This window comes from Pteropus alecto, unplaced genomic scaffold, assembly GCF_000325575.1.
Source record: "Pteropus alecto unplaced genomic scaffold, ASM32557v1 scaffold86, whole genome shotgun sequence".
Taxonomy (NCBI): domain Eukaryota; kingdom Metazoa; phylum Chordata; class Mammalia; order Chiroptera; family Pteropodidae; genus Pteropus; species Pteropus alecto.
Window position 1 is genome coordinate 8,629,901 of NW_006442109.1, and position 22,655 is coordinate 8,652,555.

Genomic DNA, 22,655 nt, shown 5'->3' on the forward strand with positions numbered 1-22,655 from the left:
GAGATTTATACGCACACTTAACTGGGGGAAAGGTTTATACTTGCTACTGGATCTGGGTCAACATTTAACTTCTCATCTGAAAACACTATAAATTAACTATTTTAAGCTGCGAAACCAAGTTTGTAGTAACAGACCCAGCAATTAATCACCTAGCGTTTGTTAAAAAAAAAAAAAAAAAATGATGTATTACAGCTCCACCAGGTGGCTGCCAACAGTGTGAATGAGACAGGCTGACATCCACCAGGAGGAGGGAGAAGCTGCTCTTGATTTTATTTGTGCATCATTTTGACTACATCAAATTCAGTTTAGTGAAGGGCAAAGAAAAGAGACCATTGCAGATTTTTCTAGGAATTTTGTCTGGCAACCCCCTCACCCCTGCCACACACACACACGATCATTATACATTATGACTCACTTTTGACATGTGAATACCCAAAACCCATGGACAGTTTTCTGATGGGTAATTGTGCTGCAGGCTCATGAATTATGGTGCCCTCATTCTGACTATTTTTGGTTTTCATAAAAGGGTAAAGGGTACTGTAGGCCCATAGGTTAGTTTTGGCTTGTGACCATTAGACACTTGAGTTTGATCTGGCTCAGATGCTGTATATCATAACGTGTAATGCTTCATAGTATAGTAAGAATGCTGGTGACCTGAATTCCGTTTTAGGCTGTGCTCCTTTTAGGTATGTGGCGTCTTTTTTCTGGTTCTCAGTTTTATCATCTGTGAAATGAGCGAATTATACTGGCTGATCTCCAGAAACTCTTAGCCATATTCATAAGCATTTGAGTCATTTTTGTTTTAATTTGGAAAAGAATAAACTTGTTAAACATTTGAAATCAAACAGAAAAGAGGAAGAAAAGCTAAATTAGTATAGACATTTACATTTTTAAAATTAAACTACATTGTATTTATGATAAAAACTAGAATGAGACCGTCTTCACTATTCTCTCTCAAGTTGTAATATGGCACTGAAGTGATAAAGTCAATAGCAGCCTTGCTGAAAGTATATAATTAGACAAAATGTTAAAAATAAGTAAATTGAGTTATCAAATCGTTTTAGGCAGCACAAAGAATAAAAAAAAAAATGCAGCTACTAAAACATTGAAAGGTGAAATTCATTGTCCCAATTTATTGGTTCTGTTGTCATCTAGGTTAGGGAAAAGAGAAATAGCTTCTTTCTATGTGTTAAGTCAATATCTTAATCATTTGAAAATCAAAGGTATTATAAAATTGAAATTTTAAGTGCTCTGAGTAACACTCATTGGTTTGTTTGTATTCTAAACATTGATTAATAAAATGAGCTATCCTTAATAGAGCCAAGTTGCTGTTAGTTAAGTATATGACATTTTAATTGATTTTATTTTTAATATTAGTTGAAGGCACTGTCTTGAAAAAAAAACATAACCCAAATTTTATTTCAGTTTTTAGGAATACAACCCATTTAGGAAATACCAAGAACAGATTGTGGACTGGGAGGAGAACCAGCCCCATGTTCCTTGTACTTTCCCCATTAACAAATGATTTCATTATTTTGCTCTTTCTGCTTCCCCCTTAAAAAAAAAGTCTTTTTTTTTTTTTTTTTTTTTTTTTAATTTTAAAAAATTACCCATGAATGAAGACGGATCCATATGGTGGTTCCTCCTACCCTTTCAAAGTAATCAGTTTATACATTTTTTGCTACTCTCCTTGGTTTAGTTTGTCTTCTTCCATATGTGCTTTTATTGGCATATTGCTGTGCCACCTGCTTAGAGTTTGGAGTATTAGCTTTGAATGCAATATAGACTTTGATCTAGGAGTTTTTTTCCTGTGAGACATTTAGATGAAAACAGTCTTTGATTTTAATAACTTATGTGTTCTTCCTGCTTATTTCCTACCTGAACTTGTCATGAGACTCCATGAGGGACATTGCAGCTGGTTGCTATGAAATTGATTGATAATTAAGATTATGATTTTAGGTAGAAATTAAGCAGAACTGCATTTTTAAAGAAACTGGGTAAACTGAGATTTTCAGTATTGGCACAGACCTGTTAAGAATAATAATTCTGATTTCGGTGAAAATTTTTTAGAAGCTTCAGAGTCTGCCTCAAGTAAAGTCTTAAATTTATTTTAAATTTAATTTTTTTATTTAAGAAGTTTCATTTTCATTTCCTCCTAATAACAACATGATGAAAGTTTACCAGTGAAAAGAATGCATGTACACACATCCATGCTTTATATATTATTAATTATTCCTAGCAGTTGTTTGGACTACATGATTTCCCCATATCTTTTTGTCGAGCAAAAAACTATGGCAATGTTCCAAATACATAATCTCAGCTCTGGAATTTAAAATTTAATTTCTACTTTTCACTGGTCTTCTATTTGTGAGTTTGAGAAATATTTTACATATTCATCATATTAGGCATTGAAAAGGAGTTTGTGGCCATTTTGCTGTACATTTTTTATAATAACCCAATTAGTGGCATGTCATTTTACTCCTCTAAGTTCATTTTCCACATCTGTATAAAATGGAGGTTGTGGGTATGGGCATGAGAGACGGGAGTGTAGTTTAGAACACTTTCTAATGTCTCTTCCAGTTCTAAACATTTTATGACATTATGGAGGCAGAATGCTTCGTTGGTTCCATGACTACATATATTTTTGTTTATCATTAACCTAGCTTTTCCTGTGAGAATTTCATTAGTCATATCATGCTGCACATGGATTTCTGAAAGATTTCGTTGTATTTTAAATCATTTAATTTGCTTGGCTATTATGCATTTAAAATTTCCCAGAAATATCTTTGTCAAAGAAGAATTTGAGTTGGCTTTCAGAAAATCTGAACAAGGCTGATTATAAATGGAATTGGGGTCATTTATCAGTATACATTCTTTTTATTTTATTAGTTGAATTAATGTGTAAGCTTTTGCAGCAAGGAATATGTGTAGCTCTTCATTTTATTAATGGGTTAGCCTTAATGCTACCTTCCTTTTAGCACTCAATAAATACAAAATAGTTACAAATTCTTTAGGATTCTTATAATCTTCCATCTTCATGAAGTACATAAGCAATAAAATAAATAACAGCTGTCATCATTTCTCTTCTACTCACTTTTATCTGGGCATTTGGTTAGATGACTATTTGTTCTTTACTACTGTCTAATCTAGTCAGACTACTTTTTGTGTTCTTAAGGAAAAAAAGCCAGTGAGTTAAATTATGTCACTGTTACTTTTACAATCAAATGACCAGAGAAGAAAATACTCTAATAAATGTGAGATCCTTTGAAATCCTTGCATGAAGGGAATCAGCTGACTTACCATATTAATCTAGTATCTTATTGAGAAAATTGACCAATGTATATTGGTTTTGCACTTTCCATGGTAATATTGTGTCATTTATTAAGATATCCTTGGAACAGAAGATCTTATTGTGGAAGCGACATCCACTGATGCTGTGAGATTTTATCCTTGGACCATTGATAATAAATACTATTCGGCGGATATCAATCTGTGCGTAGTGCCAAACAAGTTTCTCATCACTGCAGAGATCGCAGAGTCTGTCCAAGCATTTGTGGTTTACTTTGACAGCACACAAGTAAGATTTTGTTTTTCATGGAATCTTGAATAAGAAATTATCTTGTGCTTTCTTTCCCCGCCCCACCCCCTGCCTTTTCTATGTGTTCTCCTAATGTATCTTTTTCTATTTTTGTTTGTTTATTTTCCCTCCCTCTAGAAATCTGGTCTTGATAGTGTCTCCACGTGGCTTCCACTGGTAGAAGGATGGTTACCTGAGGTGATGATCTTGGTCTGTGATAGAGTGTCTGAAAATGGTAAGATACTTTGATGGGACGGTGGTTGGCACATACATTTGCCATTCCTTGATAAACAGAGTACATTAGTTTTCTTAACTTAGAAGAGTACCTCTCATGTTGCTTTATTACTTTACATAAATATTTTCAGCTATTTCTCTTTGGAATCTTGCAACATTTTCTTTTCTTTCTTGACACTTTGGGTTTAGGAAATTATTTTCTTTATATTACTTTATTCTGGATGCCTTTAAATAACATCGACATTAATGGAAACACATTGAGATTTGTGGAGAGTATTGCAGCAATATTCATTTTTGTTTTTTTACTTAGTTTTGTTTTTGCTTTTTTTTTTTTTTGGCATGTTATTTTAGGTGTAAACCGACAAAAAGCTCAAGAATGGTGTATCAAACATGGCTTTGAATTGGTAGAACTTAGTCCGGAAGAGTTGCCTGAGGACGATGGTAAGTGTTGATGTCGGGAGAAAACGTGGCATTTGGATTCAGATATGAGATTATTTGATTCAGGGAAGAAGAGTGAAATTCAAAAAACAATGTTTTTCCCTTAGCCGTTTGAAAAGATTTGTGCGAAACCTATTGATGTGGTCTTAACATTAATCAAATAATCCATTTATATGGTTTCACTACCCATTTTAGGACTTTTGAGATGTTGTTTTTCTTATGGATAAAGTTGGAGGATTTCTACCTTAAATCTGTCATTTCCCCAATCTCTTATCCTTTCTCCATGGCCCAAAATGAACAGTTCTACTTATATTCATAAATAGGTAAAGTGTATGCTCCTTATTTTGAATTCTTAGTAACTTAAGACTGAATTCTCAGAAACCATAGAGGTATGTCAGTTCTATTTGTATGTCTTTTGGACATTTAAAACCAAAAGTAGACCCAGGATGCCCTCTTGGGGTAGCTCTGCACTTAAGTGCCTCTACTACAGTCTGGACCTTCTATTTCTCCCCCTTCTTCCTGTACCCTCTTTCATTTTTCTTTTTCATCTTTATTCCTTCCAAGTTCACCTATGCTAGCTGCTGTGGGATCTACCAAGATAAGACACATTTTGGCCTCCCAAAACCCTATAACCTGGTACAAGAGATAAAACATGAATATAAATAATCGAATTACCAAGTGGGATGTTATAAGTATTATAAAAAAATATATTGGTACTGTGGTACTTCAGAGACAGAAGAGATCATTTCAAAGAAAGAATGGGCACCGTGAACTCTTAAATGTCACCTGTTCCATGGAGAAGAAATTGTAAATGTACTGGAATTGTATTTAGAGGACTAGTAGGCAGGTGGCATTGAGAAGATGCCAGTTTTTCCAAAAGACATTCTAGGCAGGGGCAACCAATACAAGTTAAAGTACATGGATAGGTTATAAGTAATCATTACATGAAAGCTTATTTTAAAAATAAGAAATGTCTTTCTATATTAAGGCTTGTTTAGAATTTTTCCAAAATGTTACCTTTGGGAATAAAACCCTGCCAGAGAAGAGAACAAAAATGAAATAAAAAGGCTGGTTTTTCTCCCTGTACATTTTTAAGGATATTGAAAATTAACAAGCACAATTTCCTCTTCCATGTTTTTCTAGGTCCCCTAAAACTTGCACCCTCTGTTGTGTATGTGAGCCTGAGTGTAATCACTTCTTTCTCTCACTAGAATTTTCTCTTCTTCCTATTGTCCTAGAGAGTCAAAGTTTGAGTCCTTTATTTAAATTTGTTTTCATTTTGGAATTTCTGTTCCTTTATACCCTTACACTTCTTCTTGCTCCTTGTCTGAACATGTTCTCGTATTAATCTTGAGATAGATTTTTGGCATATCATCTTTTGGTAACATAAGTAAAACCTTGTTAGAATTTTTTTAATACAGTTACCAAGCCATATATATTCTCATCCCTTATTTGCATATATTATTTGAACATCAATATGAGACTTTATGCTCGTTGGTATTAAATTTGATCTTATTGTTGGCTCTTTATTTCAGATTATATTTTTGCTTCCTGGTTATATCATCTGAAGTATTAGTTATTCTTTTAATAATTAGATAATAGGCAGGATAATGCATCTTTCCTCTAGGGGAGATGTGCACGGAGTGGTGTCAGGCCTACATTTTTTTTTTTTTAAGAATAACGTAAGTGATTTGCCCTTGATCAAAAGCTAATAAGTTGCAGAGCCTGGGTTCAGATTCAGATCTTTTGACTTCTAATACTGTGCTCTTCTTGTAAACTACCCAGAGCCAGGCCAGGCCACGCCACTGGAGACAGGTTCTATGTGGAGTGTGCTCTGTAAACTCGTAGAAGACATTTTTCTTTCAGTCTTACAATACTCATTTGCTGATGGATCTCCATTTCCTTTATATGCATTCATTCCAGCAATGTAGCTAAGAATACCACCTTATTATTGGTATGCCGACTAGGGTTACCACCTGTTGTTTAGAGGAGTACCAATTAAATTTTAGAAGTAGGGTAATACCAATAACTAAACTAAATTGTTGGGATTTTTTAAATGACACTTTGCCTGTCTCTAACACTCTGGATTTAGTAATTTCACTTCTCACTCTTAAACTATCTTTCTCTGATCAAGAAATTGTTCTCTATTTTCTAGATATCTGTTATAAACAATAATTATTATTTTATGATTCCCAGAAGACAGGGCATTTACAGGATTATTTAGCATACTAAGAGAACCATTCCTGCCTTCAGGAAACTTGTTCTCTATAAATAACCGAGATTGGTATCTCTAGTACTCTCCCAGGATTGTGTAATTAATGCAAACTAACATTTTCAGGAGAATATGAAAAGATGCCACTGGTGAGGCAATGAGTACAATGTTCTCATATAAACTCATTATATTGTGTGTTTTCCGTAATTGTTTTAGTTTTTATAATCTTGTCAGGAGCTCTAAGCTCTGTATTTGCTTTATTTTTTTCCTTATTACATAAGTTACAATGTGAAGTAACTAAGCAAAATAATTGAGCTACAGTTATTAAAAAATATGGTTTAGGAAATATATATACACATATAGGTATGTATGTATAAGTGCATGCATAAAAATACATATATATTTTTATCTTCCTAATTAGATGACTTCCCAGAATCTACAGGAGTAAAGCGAATTGTTCAAGCCTTGAATGCCAATGTGTGGTCCAATGTAGTGATGAAGAATGGTAAGTAACTTGGGACTGAAAGTCCTAAGGAGTTTTTTCCTTCTGTTCCTTGTAAGTTTTAAATTATTCGGATATATATGGAACCATTAGGATTACGTGAAATCTGTAGATTTGTTAAATTTTAAGTCTCTTGTTAAAGAGCCAAAAATAATAGTTCTAAGAATTTTTAATATATGTTTAATAGTTAATTCAACAAGAATTTAGAGCTTTCTTATAATATGCCTAGCATTGTCATTAGCTTTGAGAAGTACCCCCAATATTGTAAAACATGAACTCTCTCCTTAAAAAGCTCATAGTTCACCTGTGGAATCAAAGTGTGCACTTTTAAAATGCTAGGTAACTATACAAGGCGGTCTGAGGTGAGTGCAGAATGACTTATACAGTAGCAAATGCCTAGAGGTCAGAGAAGTGTTCTTTGTTGTGGGATTGAGTATATAACAGAAAGTTAAGGAGAAAGCAGATCTCGGTAGTATTGATGGAATGGTCCAGATTTGAATTGGTAAAGGGGGAGAGTGACAGCCAGGGAAGGAAGTAGGGGAGGAAGTATGATATCTGTAATAATGGTTATATTTTCTAGGGTCCCTAGCAGAATCTCACCTAGCAGTTAGTAGAGAGGGGCCTGAATGCTAGACAGGAGAATCTTGACTTTTTCCTGTAGGCATTGATGAGTCATTTAGAGATTTTTTTAACAAGAGGATGATGCAAAGAAGTTGACATCTTTGAAAGGTGGTGTGCAAGTGGGCTTGGCAGTTGAAGCAAGTGGACATAGAGTCTGGAGTTGAAGAGACCAGGCAGCTGTTGCAGCAACTCATGAGTGAGGTCTTGGGGCCTGGGCTAATGTGATCGAAAGCCGGATATGAAATGCAGTCTGAAACTGGTAGGATGGTTAGTGCACATGAGCCTCTTATTATCTGTATCATATTGCTGGGGCTGCAGTAACAAAGTACCACAAACTGGATGGCTTAGAACAACAGGTACTTATTGTCTCACAGGTTTAGATGCTAGAAGTCCAAAATCAAGGTACTATGCTCCCAGTGACAGAAGAATCTGTTCCAGGTCTCTCTTCTAGCTTCTGATATAGTTCTTTGACTTGTGGCAGCATAACTCCAATCTTCACATTGCATTCTTCCTGTGTGCCTGTCTGTGTCCAGATTTCTTATTATAAGGACAATAGTCATACTGAATAAAGGGCCCACCCAATTCCAGTATGACTTCATCTTAACTAATTGCATTGGTAATGACCTATTCTGTCGTATTGGGGCTAGGGTTTCAGCAAATGAATTTGGGGGATATAATTTAACTCATTACACAGTCCTTTAGGAACTGCTGCCTAAGTAGTGTTTTTCTGTCTTGTAAAACTTTGATCCTCAACACGTATGCTTTGCTAGGTGAAACACTACAGACGGGAAGGAAAAAAATCCTCTTTTTAGTGAGTTTACCCCATCTTCCCTGAGATAAAGAGTCAAGTGGCTGATCAATTTTATAGAAGTCAAATATTTCACCCCAGTTTTTTGTTAGCACTTGAGTGTTAAGTGAGAGTAGGGCCCTTCAGATCACTTGAGGTCTGATCTAACCCATGCTGTCATTGGAAAAGCTCCTTCTGAAGACAGGTCCTCCTTCCTTCCCACTTTATTTTGTCTAGAGGAGATCTAATGTGTCTGTTGCATTGAATTACGAATGTATGAGGTACTGTTTTATTGCAGTAGCATTCAAAATAAGGGCCTGATAGATCTAGAAAAAATAAGGAGATTTTAGTCTCTGCTGTCATCTCCCTGTTACCAAAACAAACTCAAATTGAGGCTAGGTCCTTCTAATTCATTTATTCAGCAAATCCTTACTGAGCATTTATCATTAATGAAGCATTGTTGCAGACAATATCTTCACTATAAAAATATGTTTAAGGTATGGTACATAAACTGGATCAATTTGGAATAAAATTTTATTTAGTGGTGCTTATGATATTTATGAGAACTATTTTCAGAAAAGCTTATTCGATTTCAACCACTTTTTGAAACATCTGCCCCCCAAGTTCATACATTAAAGTTCATACATCTGCCCCCAAGTTCTGCCTGGCTATAAATTTGAAGCTGAACTGAACACACTATTACTTTGGAATTATGGTCAAAAGTGTCTTCTGAAAAAATGTCATTCTGCTTGTTTTAGACATTAAACATCCTTAAGAGAACTGCAAAGCAATGAGGCACACTGTGGGTTTTTCTTGGTTCTTTGCCTTGAAATACCTTTGCTTTCTTTTCTTGACAGTATTGGTACTTCATCTATTGGTTTGCCGTTAACCAAAAACCAAAATATTGCCATTAGCTTAATTCCACATTTAAGAGGATCCTGGCTTATGTGGTATGAGGGAAACTTAACTGTCTTCTCTCTAAGAGGAGCCCTAGATAGGGAAGTACAGTGACATTTGGATGCAGCCCAGGTCCTAGGAAGTGTGAAGGACATTCTTGTATAGCCCCACATCTTAGAGGAGAGACAAAGCTCTATGAATATAAGGTGGGTCATATTACTCTTCCAAAATGACCTACTTACTATGCTCTTTGCAGAGTCTGGCTTTGTTGGTGGTCTGTCTGAGGGCCTAGTGAACTTGGCCTTCCTCTCAGCAGGCTTTTCTTGAATGTTGTCTGCCAACAGGTACTCAGACTGGTGTATTTGTTTTTTTTTTTTTGTGGGGGGGGTTCATCTTCTCTACTTTTTCTCTTTCATCCCCCTTCTCTTTTTCTCTCTCTTTTTTTTTTCTTTTGAAAAATTGTGGTTAAATATACATAAAATTTATTATGTTAACCATTTTTAAGTATACAGTTCAGAGGCATTAAATACATTCACATTGTTGTACAGCTATCACCACCCAAAGCTTTTTTAAACCCAAAACTTTTTTCAGTCAAAGAGTTGTTGGTTGGCAGAGTAAAGAAAGTTATTAGAGGTATTAGAGGAAATACAAACAATTATTTAGTGAAGGAATATATTTTTACATAGATTTTAGAGAGTAGTAAGAGAGGTAGCATACCTAATTCATTCTAAGGCTAATTTAACATGATCCAAACCCGTATATAGTATCAATAAAGAAAATTATTTGAGGCCATCTCATTCGTGAACATAATATTCTTAATATATGAAAAAGCTATTTAAATTATCACATGAACAGGAAGCAAAATCATCTGATTATAGCAATCAGTGAAAAAAGCATTTAAAAACTTCAAAATCTATACGGGGGTCGGGGGGCGGTTGTTGGGAGGAGTGGGAATAAACCGAACAAATTAGAAATGGACTTCTGTGGCAGAAATTGATAATATGTCATATAGTAAATACATAATGTGAAGTAGGGAAATGTAGACAGTTTTGCCACCTCTCACTTTCAGGACACTAATGACCAGTTTGTTTTTGTTAGAAAAAATTACTATAATTACAATCGCTTTTTGGGATAATTACATTGCAAGTTATATAATCCAAGTAATTATTTGGGATTATATATTATCTATTTAGTATTATTTATCAAGCAGTAATGGAACAGTGAGGTTATGCCAGTCTTTATTGTTGTGCTGATTGAGAAAAATCTTAGTTTGAAACTCTTGAAAAAAAATTCATTTTAAATGTGCTCAGTTTGAAAACACAATTCCAGTTCTAGTAAGAACTATGAAAACTTAGATATTATGGCAAATAGGCCTGAAAAATATATAAATCTGACTCAGGTTTTATGTTTTTGCATTTTATTTTCTATTTGGTATTCAAAGGCCAAATCAAATGCTTAATCTGAAAATCTAGTTAATTAAAAACTTAGAAATGGGTAGCTTCCTTCCTACCCTCCACCAAGATAAAGTGGTTGTGTTTCCTAAATGGGAATTCATAATTTAAATGACTGGCCAGTTCTCTGCTTATTACAAGTCTGAACAACTTACCTGGTTATAGGATATTCTAATTTTTGCCTCTAGTCTCGTCCTTAAAAGTTAATAATACACAACCAAAGAAAAGATAGGTAAATTGGACTTCGTCAAAATTAAAAATTTATGTACTTTAAAGGACGCTCAGGAAGAGATAACCCTCAGAATGGGAGAAAGTATTTGTAAACCATATATCTGATAAGGATCTAGCATCTAGAATGTATAAAGAATTCTTATAACTCCATGATAAAAAGACAACCCAATTTAAAAATGGTAAAGGAGTTAATAGACATTTTTTCAGATAGATACACAAATGGCCAGTAAACACGTGATTCTTAACATCATTAGCCACTGGAGAAATCACAACCACAACAAGATACCACCTCATACCTACTAACTTGCAGATACAGAGAACATTTTTATGGTTGCCAGATGAGATGTGGATAAATGAAAAAGGGGAAGGGATTAATAAGTACAAATTGGTAGTTACAAAATAGTCATGGGGAATATAATAGTCACAAAATACAAAATAGTCACGCATAGGGAATATAATCAGTAATATTGTAATAAATAAGTACAGTGCCAGGTGGGTACTCGTTACTTTGGGGACCCCTTTGTAAATTATATAAATGTCTAAGTACTATGGTCTACACCTGAAGCTAATATAAAATAATATTGAATGTCAACTCTAATTGAAAAATAAAAATAAATTAAAGGTCAAATTAGGCTTATATTTTGAGGTAGAGCCAGCATGATTTCCTGATACTTTGGATGTAAGGTATGAGAAAAAGAGAGCAGTCAAGGAGGACTCCAGGATTTGGGCCTGTGAGTTTTGGAGGATAGGTTGCCATCAAATGCAGTGCGGGAACTACAGATGAAGCAGACTTTGAGGAGCAGGGTGATATATCAGTAATTCAATTTTGGACATGTTAACTTTAAGATGGCTACTAGACTTCCAAGTAGAGATGTCAAGTAGCCATTTGGATAGATGTGTGGAGTTTGACATATAATGGCATTTAAAATCTTGAGCCTGGATGAGATCAGCAAAGGAGTAAGTGTAGTAAAGAGGACCAAGAACGGACTCAGCCCAGGGACATTCTAACATCAAGAGGATAGGGAGAAGAGAAGGAACCAGCAATGGAGACTGAGAAAGTATGATCAGTGAGGTAAGAAAACCAAGAGTTTAGAGTTCTCCGAGCAAAAATGGAATGTCAAGGTGGAAAGAGTAATCAGCCATGCCAGATGCTGCTAATAAGTCAAGTAAGATGAGAATTGAGAATTGACCTTTGGGTTTAGCAGTGTGGAGGTCATTAGTGCCTTTAAAGAGAGCAATTTCAGTGAAGTAGTTTTAAGAGAGATTAGAATGAGAGAAATTGAGATGGTGACTATAAACTATTCTGAAAAATTTCACAGCAAATAGAAGCAAAGAAATAGTTGGGAGTTAGTGAGAAGAGTGTGGTTGAGTTTTATTATTTTTTTTTTTAGGTAAGAACAAGAGCAGGATGTTTGTAGGCTGAAGTGAAAGATCCAGTAGAGTGAAAAACTGATAAAGTAGAGAGAAGGGAGAATTGCTGGAGTGATATCCTTGAATAAGTGAGATTGAGTGGGCTCTACAGATAGAGGGATTGGCTTTGGATAAGAGGAGGAAAGTAAATCTGTGGAAAGAGGAAGGTAGTACATGGGTGCAGATGTTGCTAGGTGGAGAGATGTGGTACATCTGTGTAGTTTCTTCTGATTGCTTCAGTATCCTCAGTGAAGCAGGGAGTCAGGTTATAAATTGAGGGCAGAAGGGAAGTAGTGTTAGGATTTGAGAAAAGAGAAGAAAATGTGAACGTCCTCGGGGAGGAGGGAGGGAGAGAGAGAAGATGAACCTAATATGTAAAGTATGATTCCCAGGCAACATGAAGGGGCCCACTTAAAATTGGTATGATAAATTTAAAGTGAAAACAGGTAACAACCTGGGTTGTGGGGAGGGGTTGTCTCTGTGTGTGTGTGTGTGTGTGTGTGTGTGTGTGTGTGTGTGTGTGTGTGTGTGTGTGTTTTCCCCAGCTACATTAAGCTGTATCAGTGCAGGCGTGGAGTAATTAGTTTTTCTTTTACCAAGCAAGGGTATCACAGCAAGAAAGAGGCAAGGGATTAGGTAGTGTACATAAGAGAATAATTGTAATGACTGACCATGGAATTTAAGCTGGGCAAGAAAGAGAGAAAAATCAATGGAGAGAGGTTCAGTGAAAAGGCGTTAGTTTTGAGGTCTCAGTGGAGTTGGAGGATAGTTGGGTTGAGATACCATAGGGAAGGATAGGTGGTGGTTAGTGATGGAATGCATGAAAGTGAGATTATGGAGAGGTTATTATTGGTAATAATAAATTCTTAGAGTATGATCATGGGAATACATGGTTTAAGTGGAGTAGAGAACAACATTGGTAAAACAGAAATTCAGTGAACTGAGAGTCAGATTGTTAGAAGGATCATCTGTATTTATACGGAAACTTTCTAAGAATTCAGACGAAGTAGTATTGGAGGAAATGGCAATGAGCCAGTAACTAAAATTGTGAAGAAATAAGGGAAATGGTTGGATGATGGTAGCAAAGTTTCTTAGACACTGGCCTTGAAATAAAGATAGTCTATGAGAATATTAGTAGGCTTTTATATTCAGAGGAGATTTTAGGAGTAATTTAATCCAGTGATTCTCAGCTGAGACCCACTTGGGGCATGGGAGTGCATATCAAATGCTATACACACCGTCTGGAGATATTTGCCCTGCTCCCATTGACAATCACTTTAACTAGTAAGCCAGTATTACCAGTTGGTTGGTAGGATGATGTATCTCTCAACTGCATTGGGATAGAAAACTGTTAGGAACTTTTGAGCTAATTTGTTCTTTTCAACACAGGAATGACATCTGTAGCATACTTGACAGGAGATCATTCACCCTTTTTGTTCGAATACTTCAAATAACAGGTGTCTCAGTACTTTGTGAAGCAGTCTTAGAAGCAGTTAATTGCATATAGAAATCAAAGAACTGTCCTGTTAATTCTCAGCAGATAGAATATCTTTTTATGCTGGTAGTTTGGGAAAGGGATATTTATTTTGCTTTGTATCATGGACCTGAGAACAGTGGTGAAAATTTTCCCTCTCAGTTGACATATTTTCTGTGCTGCTCCCTGTTACTGGCTTTCATTTTGATCATTCTTTTCCTACTCTTCCTAGGAGGTGAAGAAAGTTCCAAAGGAATTGGAAAAGATTTAGCTAAGGGCTACTGAAGTGATCAAGGGAATGGGAAGAATGCAGATTGTCTAATAAGTTTGAAAAAAACCAAAGCTGAGAAGGGATTTAATTGGAATCTGTAGTATAGAGTATGTATTGGTAAATATGGACTTGATTTCCCAGATCCTAGACTGCTATAACTTAGGAACATTCCCTAAAGTTTAAAATGGTTTACCAATTACAAATAAAATGAAGGCATTATTGAACATAGCAGGAGATAATTTATGAGTACTATACTAATAGATGATTCAGACATTAAATAGATATGGGTTAAAAGAGGGCTACAAGTTCTTATGGATGACACTTGTACCTAATTCAAGTTAGGAAGGTTACATGTCCTAAACTTTTAAGACTATTATCTTGGACAGCAATTATATTTTTCTTCCAATATTTTTCTATGCAGTATTTTTTCTATTAAGTCTAGTACTGACTGGGCTGACTCAGATTACATGTTCTTGAATTTTATAGAATTTAATAAGGGGCATTGTTTTGTTTGGTATGCTAGTATATGTGAATTAGCCAGGTGCAGGCCTTTAGAACGTACAATCTCCATGCATACATCTGGTATGACGTCTTCCTTATACAGTTGGGAAAATGAGGCCTGAGAAAGGGGAGGTGACTTGCCCATATTCACACAGTGAGTCAGTAGCTAAAGTGGGACCAGAGGCCAGGTCTCCTGACCTGGAGTGTTGTGTATTTTTCCATTACTGTGTGTTGATTTACATTATTGGCTGAGAAATGATTAGAGAAATGAACACAGAGCGGTTAAATAACATACCCAGGCTGCATGGGAAATTATTGGCAGAGCCAGATGAGTTCATTCCCTACAGAACCCCCTCAGTGTAGGTGTTCTGGCATGAGTAAGATTTTAATGAGACAGACTAGAAGTAATGATCTTATCTGAGATTTTGGACGTTTTTGCTTATTGCATTTTAAATCCTTTTTGAAAGGCTGTCTGAAATGGTATTGATACTAACTCTATCCCGTTGTTCTGCATTTAATCCAAAGTACAGATAAGTCTCCTGGATAATTTGTGTAATAAATACTTATAAAATACTTAAAAGATAGCTTATTTTAAATTATTTACTTAGTGTCATAATCTCTTAAGTTTAAGACTTTATTTGTATGTAGTATATACTCAGTGTGTTTTTGTTTAATTTTACATTGTAAAAGCAAATTATAATACTACAATTGTAGGCAACTTGTTATTCTAGAAAGAGATTTATAAATTTTCCTGATATGGAGACACAACTTCTGGGCTAACTTATAATAACCTACTTTTATATTCTTGTCTTTACCAGTGTCTTTTTTTCATAAGCTAAGGCATACATTCTTAATAAGCACTGTCGCCCCCAAAGGAGTGAAAATTGATTCTTGGGGAGGGGTAAAAAAATACTTCTCTTTTTATGTGTAAAGCACAGATATACATATAATATGTAAACATATATGCAGTATGTCTGTAGTATTAACATTTCAGTGGAGTGGGTATGTCATTATTACGGGAAAAAAGGTCTAAAAAGGCCCAGCAGGCAGTGTATCTTCAATTCCTGGCACAGAACTCCTAATGTAATATAATAAATTAATATTTGGTTTTTGACCTGGATCCTGAAACTGCTCCAGAGCAATAAAGGTATAAGGTGCACTTTTTGTTATTCAATAACAAGCCCCTTTTACCCACACCTGAGGTTTATGTTAATGAAGTGACTTTTGGAATATCTCTAGTTTCTAGGAGAACCAGCCATGTGATTAGGGGGTAGAAACTTTCAGCCCCATCCCCCTGACCTTGGAGGGGAAATGGGTTGTCAGTTGAGTTAATCACCAAGGTGATTAATTCAGACATGACGCCTACTTATTGGAATTCTCCATAAAACCCTAAGCAATGGTTCTAGAGAGTTTCTAGGTTGGTGAACACATCAAGGTGCTGGGAGGGTGTTGTGCCCATACCTTCTTGCTTAGCAAATCTCTTAGGCCTGGCTGTTCCTGAGTTACATTCTTTTATAATAAATTGCTACTCTAGTAAGTAACTGTTTTCCAAGTTCTGTGAGCCGTTCTAGGAAATTATTGAATTTGAGGGGGTTGTGGGAACACTGGATTTATAGCCAGTTGGTCAGAAGTACAGGTGAGAATCTGAAACTTGAAGTTGGTGTCTGAAGTGGGGGTGGAGGAGGGTAGCCTGGTGGGACTGAGTCCTTAACCTGGGGAGCCTGCGCTAACTCTGGGCAGTTAGTGACAGAATTGAATTAAATTGTTGAACACCCAGTTGAACTGGAAAGTTGCTTGGTGTGGGGGAAAAAAACATACATCTGGTGTCAGACTATTGGTTATGAGTAGAGAAGGAAACGAGTGTTTCCTTTAGGGGCCGTGATGAAAATGGTTGAGAAACACTGGATCTGGTTGTATATACTAAGCTCTGCCTTAGAGAAAATCCCAGATATCCTTGTATTTATTCATTGTAAAGATCAAACTTCTAGGGAAGTCAGAGTTTCTACTATATATGAGTTAAAGACATGACATCAGAATGGTCCAGAAAATGAAGTGAATAGGACTGCCTTTACAGTTAGGCTATGCTTTTTAGATGTCTCCATCCATAACAGTTTGCTCACTATATAATATTTCCTATGCTGTTTTGCCTTACATTTCCTTGACCTGAAAGCAAAGGAAATGAGATGTGAATAAGAATCTCAGTTGCCTTCTTGAGTTACCCTCAGCCCCTATCAAAGCCAGGCTTATGGATGTGGAGACCTACTGTTTGGGTCTATCTTACATAATTTGATAATGTCCCCTATTATCATCATGAAAGGAGAAACCGTAGGTCAGTGCTTCATGCCAAATGTGACAGATTTTAAAAGTTGATTCTCTCCACCCTTTTGGTCTCCAGTGAGATTGCCTTCTCTTTCCATTTATCTGGTACATCAGAAAGCCTATCTGAAAAATATTTTGTCATCATTAAATGATCTAGGGATCATGCTCAGTACTGTGCCTTGAACTTGGAAGGCACTTGGTAAATAAGACTTGGTTTTAAGGGCAAAGAAAAGATGGTTAGTTAAAGCCTGATGAGTCGTTTTGTTTTTCAGATGAAGTTGTCACTTACTGTTTCCCATAGGAAGGTAGCATTATACATAATGTCCTCGTTTATAAAGTGTCACTTTAATTTACCCCAAAGATCCCATGCTGGAATTTGTTACCTGAGCACTTATGAGGGCTGTGGAGGGTTTAGTTAGTCTGTACTCCGTGTCTCTTGGGTATTCACTGGGCCTTTCTACAAATACCACTGCTGAGTGAAGGTCAAGGCAGAGAAACTCTATGATCTTTTATTGTTTCTAATCAGTAAAGGAGGGATTAGACTAAACAAATATTAGAGTTGTGACTTTGATCCCCCAGTGGTAAACAATAATTGTAGAGATTGGATTTTGAAAGCCCCGAGAGTGTTTATTTTTATAGTTTAATCTCTAGTGACACAGGTGGGTAAGGATTAAGTGGAATTTTAATAGTAGAAACAACAGTTCTTTCATATGGAGTTTTCCCATCATAAATGAAAAGAATTGATTCTCTATTAATTTATGTTCCCCCGAATTTACTTAATAACAAGATACCACAGGAGAAATCCCTGATTATAGTTTAATGAATCATTTGCAGCTGATATACAGAGTGGTGGCAAGAAATGAGTACCAAAAACACAAGATCTCTTCAGCTACCTGACACCTGGGCTACTCTCCTGAGAAAGTAGATGGCTAATGCCTATAATATAAATTTTAAAAAGAGAGAAAAATGATGATTAAAAATTTGGATTTAATGTTACAGAAAATAAAACATCAAATTAATGAGAGGAAAAATGGTTAATGAAGAGAGTTCTAGTAGGGTCTGTCTCTGCCTAGGTGATCTTGAGAAGATGGCATCAGGTCTCTGGACCCCAGTTTCCTAATCTGTAAGATAGGATAGAACTATACCAAGATTAGATTCTATGGAACTGAGTTGCTTGAGTCAGAGTGAGTTGCATTTTTTTAATCCTCCACACCTGATATTGTGGAACTGAAGAAATGATTTTAGTAACCTCTGACAGTTATCTGAATGTTGTCGAAAATAAGATATTGATTTCTCTCTCCTCCTCCTCACTCTCCCTCTCTCTGTCTATCTCTCCTCTGTGTCTTTCTCTCCTTCCTCTGTGTGTGTGTGTGTGTGTGTGTGTGTGTGTGTGTGTGTGTGTGTAGAAGGCATAATTTGGTGGAGGGGAATGTATTGTAAGAGAAAAAGGGAAGAGGGAATTGTGAAAAATTAGAGAAGATGGAAGGGAGTAAATGTGTGAGTAAAATGGTGAGACGTCGTTTTAAGAAGTCATGCCCCAAATTGTCCATAAGCAAATGAATGGTGGGAAATCGCTTCAGATTAGTCACCCTAGAATCACTGCAAGCCTCCTTCTGTGGCCACCTTGAAAAACATTTTTGGTATTCTTGCTTTGAAACTATTTTTAGAGCTGGTTATGAACCACATAAGAAAAGTCATCTTTTTCTTCAAATTAAAGTTTTTGTTTCATTGCTCTCATAATTCTCCGCACTCGGTTTTAAATGATATTTTGACTCGATTCTAAACATTCCTTTGGGGATTTTCAAGAGTGTGCTTCAAGAGATAGGACTTTACAATGGAAACATTATTGGAATTACTATGAAGTTTCTTTTACAAGAACTTTGGAAAAGACGGTACTTGTTCTGATGTTTGGTTCAGTTTAAGAATTTGTGTATATGTGTGCATAGAAAAAAAGACTAGGAGGACATATACCAAAGTATCGATTGCCATCTTTGGTGATTGAATTTTCTTTATACTTTTTCCTATTTTGAAGATTTTCTGCAATGAACATATTGTTTACAATCAGGAAAATACATTGTCAGGTTCCTTTCTGGTCAGGTTCATTATATATTCAAGGATTAGCAGAAACTGTTGACTTTTGAGTAGGCGTCATAGGGAGAGCATAGATTCACTTTTCCTTAGTGCAGAGCCAATGTTGGAGCCAGATACAGTGCTTAAGCCTATTTCTCTAAATAAGTGCTGTTTTAATTAAATAATATTCTTCAAAGTTTTATCCTTTTCAAGCGATAGTTTAGTAAAAGAGAATAAATCAACTCTTTATTCTTTTTTGATTTCAAAAACATTTCAGTTTGTCAAGCAGAAGTGGAATGTGATCTGAAAGTGTAGGCTTATTTCCCTAATACTAGTGAAATCATTTCTGGTGGAGTACTGCTTAAAATAAGTTTTTATGTAAATAGTATGGCGTGATTAAAAAATGTCATTCAAAAATAGGTATAGTTTCTCTCTGTAAGTTGAAGTATCTTAGTTATGGTTATGGTAAGTTTGGTCATGTTTATCACATACAGATGGAAAAGGAAATATTTTGTGAAGAGAGAAGGAGGATGTAAAGAAAACTTATGATAGAAACTTAAACTTAAGATGATGCCAAATAATTGCTGCTTTATTTTTTTTTTTAATTTTTTTTTAAAAATTAAGTCCGTTGGGGTAACATTGGTTAATACAATCATATAATTTTCAGGTATACGTTATCATTTGACATCTGTATATTATATTGTGTGACCACCACCCAGAGTCTAGTTTCTTTCAGCTACCATATATTTGATCACCTTTACCCACTTCACCCAATGATTCTCGCTTTAAAGAAAAAAAGCTGAAATATGAATACAGAAAATATATAGCAGATCATCTAAGGCATTTTGCGTTTTTTTTTTTTTCATGGAAATTCTTTCTTAATATTGTGAGTGGTATATATAAATTTGAATTAAAAAAAACTTCTCTGTTTAGCTAATTCTTGCGGCCTCTGTCTGACAGTCCTTTGAGGCGGTCAGTAGACATTTCAACATCCCCACTGTATACTTTGCACTATTCTGGGAGCCATGGAAAGTAGAAGAATCCTTAGTTATTGTCTGTGTCTGCCAGGAGTTTATAATACAGTTAAGGATGGCGGATAGACTTCAGACAAGTATTAATACTAGGATGTTCTCTAAAGGGCTAATTGAACAGTAAGGGCAACAAAGGCAAATGGCACTGAAGGAGAAGCGATTAAGAGTTAAAGTCATCTAGGGAAGTTTCCCAGAGTAGGGAGAGGATATTTATAATGCTGACAAGAGATGATATGGAATCTTTTAAATGTTTCTATTCTCTTTTTTCATTGAAAATATTTTGAAGAAATGACTTAAAACCTGACAATTTTAACCAAAAATTTTCCTGTCCTAATTACTAGATCTATATCAGTGGTTCTCAAATTGGAGGTGATTTTTGTGCCCCCCACTCCCATCTCTGGAGACATTTGGCAGTGCTGCACAGGACCCATCCCCATACACAAAGAAGCCTCAAATGTCAATAGTGCTGAGATTGAGAAGCCCTTGTCTACATGTACTTGAGGGATAGCGAAGGGACAGTAGGGCCTAACCACCTGTCTGCCACTAGTTTTACGTAATAAATGCCTCCGGGAGTTATGGGACTGGGCTGGGATTAGTTAATGAGAAGCATTAAGGTATATGATAAATTATTCAGTTCTGAGCTGTTTAGCTCAGTTCAGTTGAAATCAGTCTAAATTGGGGACATAATGAAGGATTACTGACAAAAGAACTATATGTGAATAAAGACGTCTTTTTGCATTTGTCCCAAGTTTCTGTTGTTTCTAGTATTTGTATATTAATCATCAACTGTCTCAACTTTTACTCTTTACATGGTACCTCTGGGCTTAAATCTAGAGTTCTGGATTTCATGTTCAGGTTCTAGCTATGTGACTTTGGACAAGTTACTTAATCTCTAGTTTACTCTGTAAAATATAATAAAATAAATCCTCCGTAAAAGAAGATAATAAAGGAGATAATGTTGTTTTCTATTTGTGTATATTTGTGTATAGAGACATATTTTGGTTGTGAGGATTAAAGAAGTATTGTATGTTTAGTACCGAGAATATTCCCTTGCACAGTTAGCACTCAGTAAATGTGAACTATTATTATTAACTCTTACAGTAGTTCTGCAAGGTAAGTACTGTTATACTCTCTGTATAAATGTAGAAACTGAGGTACAGAGAGGGCATAACTTGTGTAAGACCACACAGTAAGTTGCAGAGCTAAGATTCATATCCAAGCCTTTATCTCCAAATTTATATGCTTATTATATTGCCTTCATAAAATAGTGGATAAGAGCAGAAAAATTAGGAAGAAAAAAAATAATTTTTTTAGAATGACTTTCCCTTTTCTCCATATTAAAATTTCCATTTTTGCCTAGGTTTTTAATTCTCTGTCTCATGGAATGTATGTCAAAATTGTTATGTGAAATGAATTTGTTTCTGAAATAACAATGTACCTTTAGATTTGTAAAATGATATCCATATAATTCATATATTTCAAGTTTTCTTGAAACATCTTATTAAAAATTAAATAAATAAAAGCTCCTCCCCAGAGCTTGAGAATTTTCCATTTCAGATCTTTATTCTAGAGGCTATAGTTTTGTTTCTGACACCTCTTCGAAGAATTCTTTGCTAATGACCAGCACCACTGGATCTTTTTTTCATGATACTGTTATTTTTATCTATTATTCCAGTGGCGCCAATTTTCTAGTCTACTGAAAAGGAATTAGAAGTTTTTAGAACCAGAGTTTATTATGTTTACTGTGCCTTCCAGAATTATGTATTTTATATCACTTTACTTCCCCTTTCTGGAGACCTGAAGTTCCAGAAGAATCAGTTGAATAGGTAGATTAATTTATTCCTTCCTAGCTTAGTATTTTGTGGCATCAATAAAACCAGGGATGCTAAAGCCAATTAACATTTCCATTCCTTGAATCCTGGGGAGAAAAATCTGGCAAATAAGATTTATGTAATCCTTTCCTATAAGGATAGTTTTACAATGGGTGCACATGGGAATTTTGCTAAACATTGAACTAAGCAAAATGGAGAGTTTCTTTAAAACCATAGTTGTATAAAATAAAATCCAAGATTTTTAAGCGCCATTAATGAGCAAACAGTCAGTTTGGATAAACAAAAGTGAATTTTCTAATTGTGAGAATTTATAAGTTTCTAACTTCCTTTAAATATAAATATTGCACTAGAACTTAGTGATCTCTCTTGTTAGTTGACTAAATTCTCTTTTGTTTATAAGAAAATAAGGAGGAAGAAAAAGTCCTTCCAGCTTATTATAAGTAGCCTGAAACCTAATTATAAACTCAGTCATCTGTGAAGCTTAAAAGGATTCTGAAATTTAAGGTTCTTGTTTTTCTCTCTAGTTGCAATTTAAAAAAATATCTAAGCCCAGCTGATTCAAAGTTATTGTCAAGAGAGCATATAGAATGCCTCTTTATAAAATCACAAACTTCTAGAACAGACTGGATCTTAACCATGTATAGCGACCCTCTTATTTTACAGAACAGAAAATCGAGTCACAGAAAGATTGATTAGTTTGTCCGAGATCACACTGGTAGGCAGAGCCAAGAATAAAATCCAGACTTTCTGACCAATAGCCCAGTTCTCTTCCCAACATTCTGGCTTTTTTTTTTTTT

General features: G+C 35.4%; 1 protein-coding gene across 9 annotated transcripts in view; it reads left to right on the forward strand.

Moving 5' to 3' along the window:
• AAGAB (alpha and gamma adaptin binding protein) overlaps positions 1 to 22,655 on the forward strand; it is a 47,827-nt gene that overhangs the window by 9,214 nt on the left and 15,958 nt on the right. For all 9 annotated transcript variants that reach the window (XR_001517679.2, XR_003042659.1, XR_003042658.1 and 6 more), the window contains 4 exons: positions 3,387 to 3,577; positions 3,716 to 3,812; positions 4,163 to 4,252; positions 6,883 to 6,966. Coding sequence is in view for 6 of the 9 variants with exons in the window: in XM_006920229.3 (XP_006920291.1) it covers positions 3,387 to 3,577; positions 3,716 to 3,812; positions 4,163 to 4,252; positions 6,883 to 6,966 (462 nt within the window). In the remaining 3 variants the exon portion in view is untranslated. The remainder of the gene's footprint in view (positions 1 to 3,386; positions 3,578 to 3,715; positions 3,813 to 4,162; positions 4,253 to 6,882; positions 6,967 to 22,655) is intronic.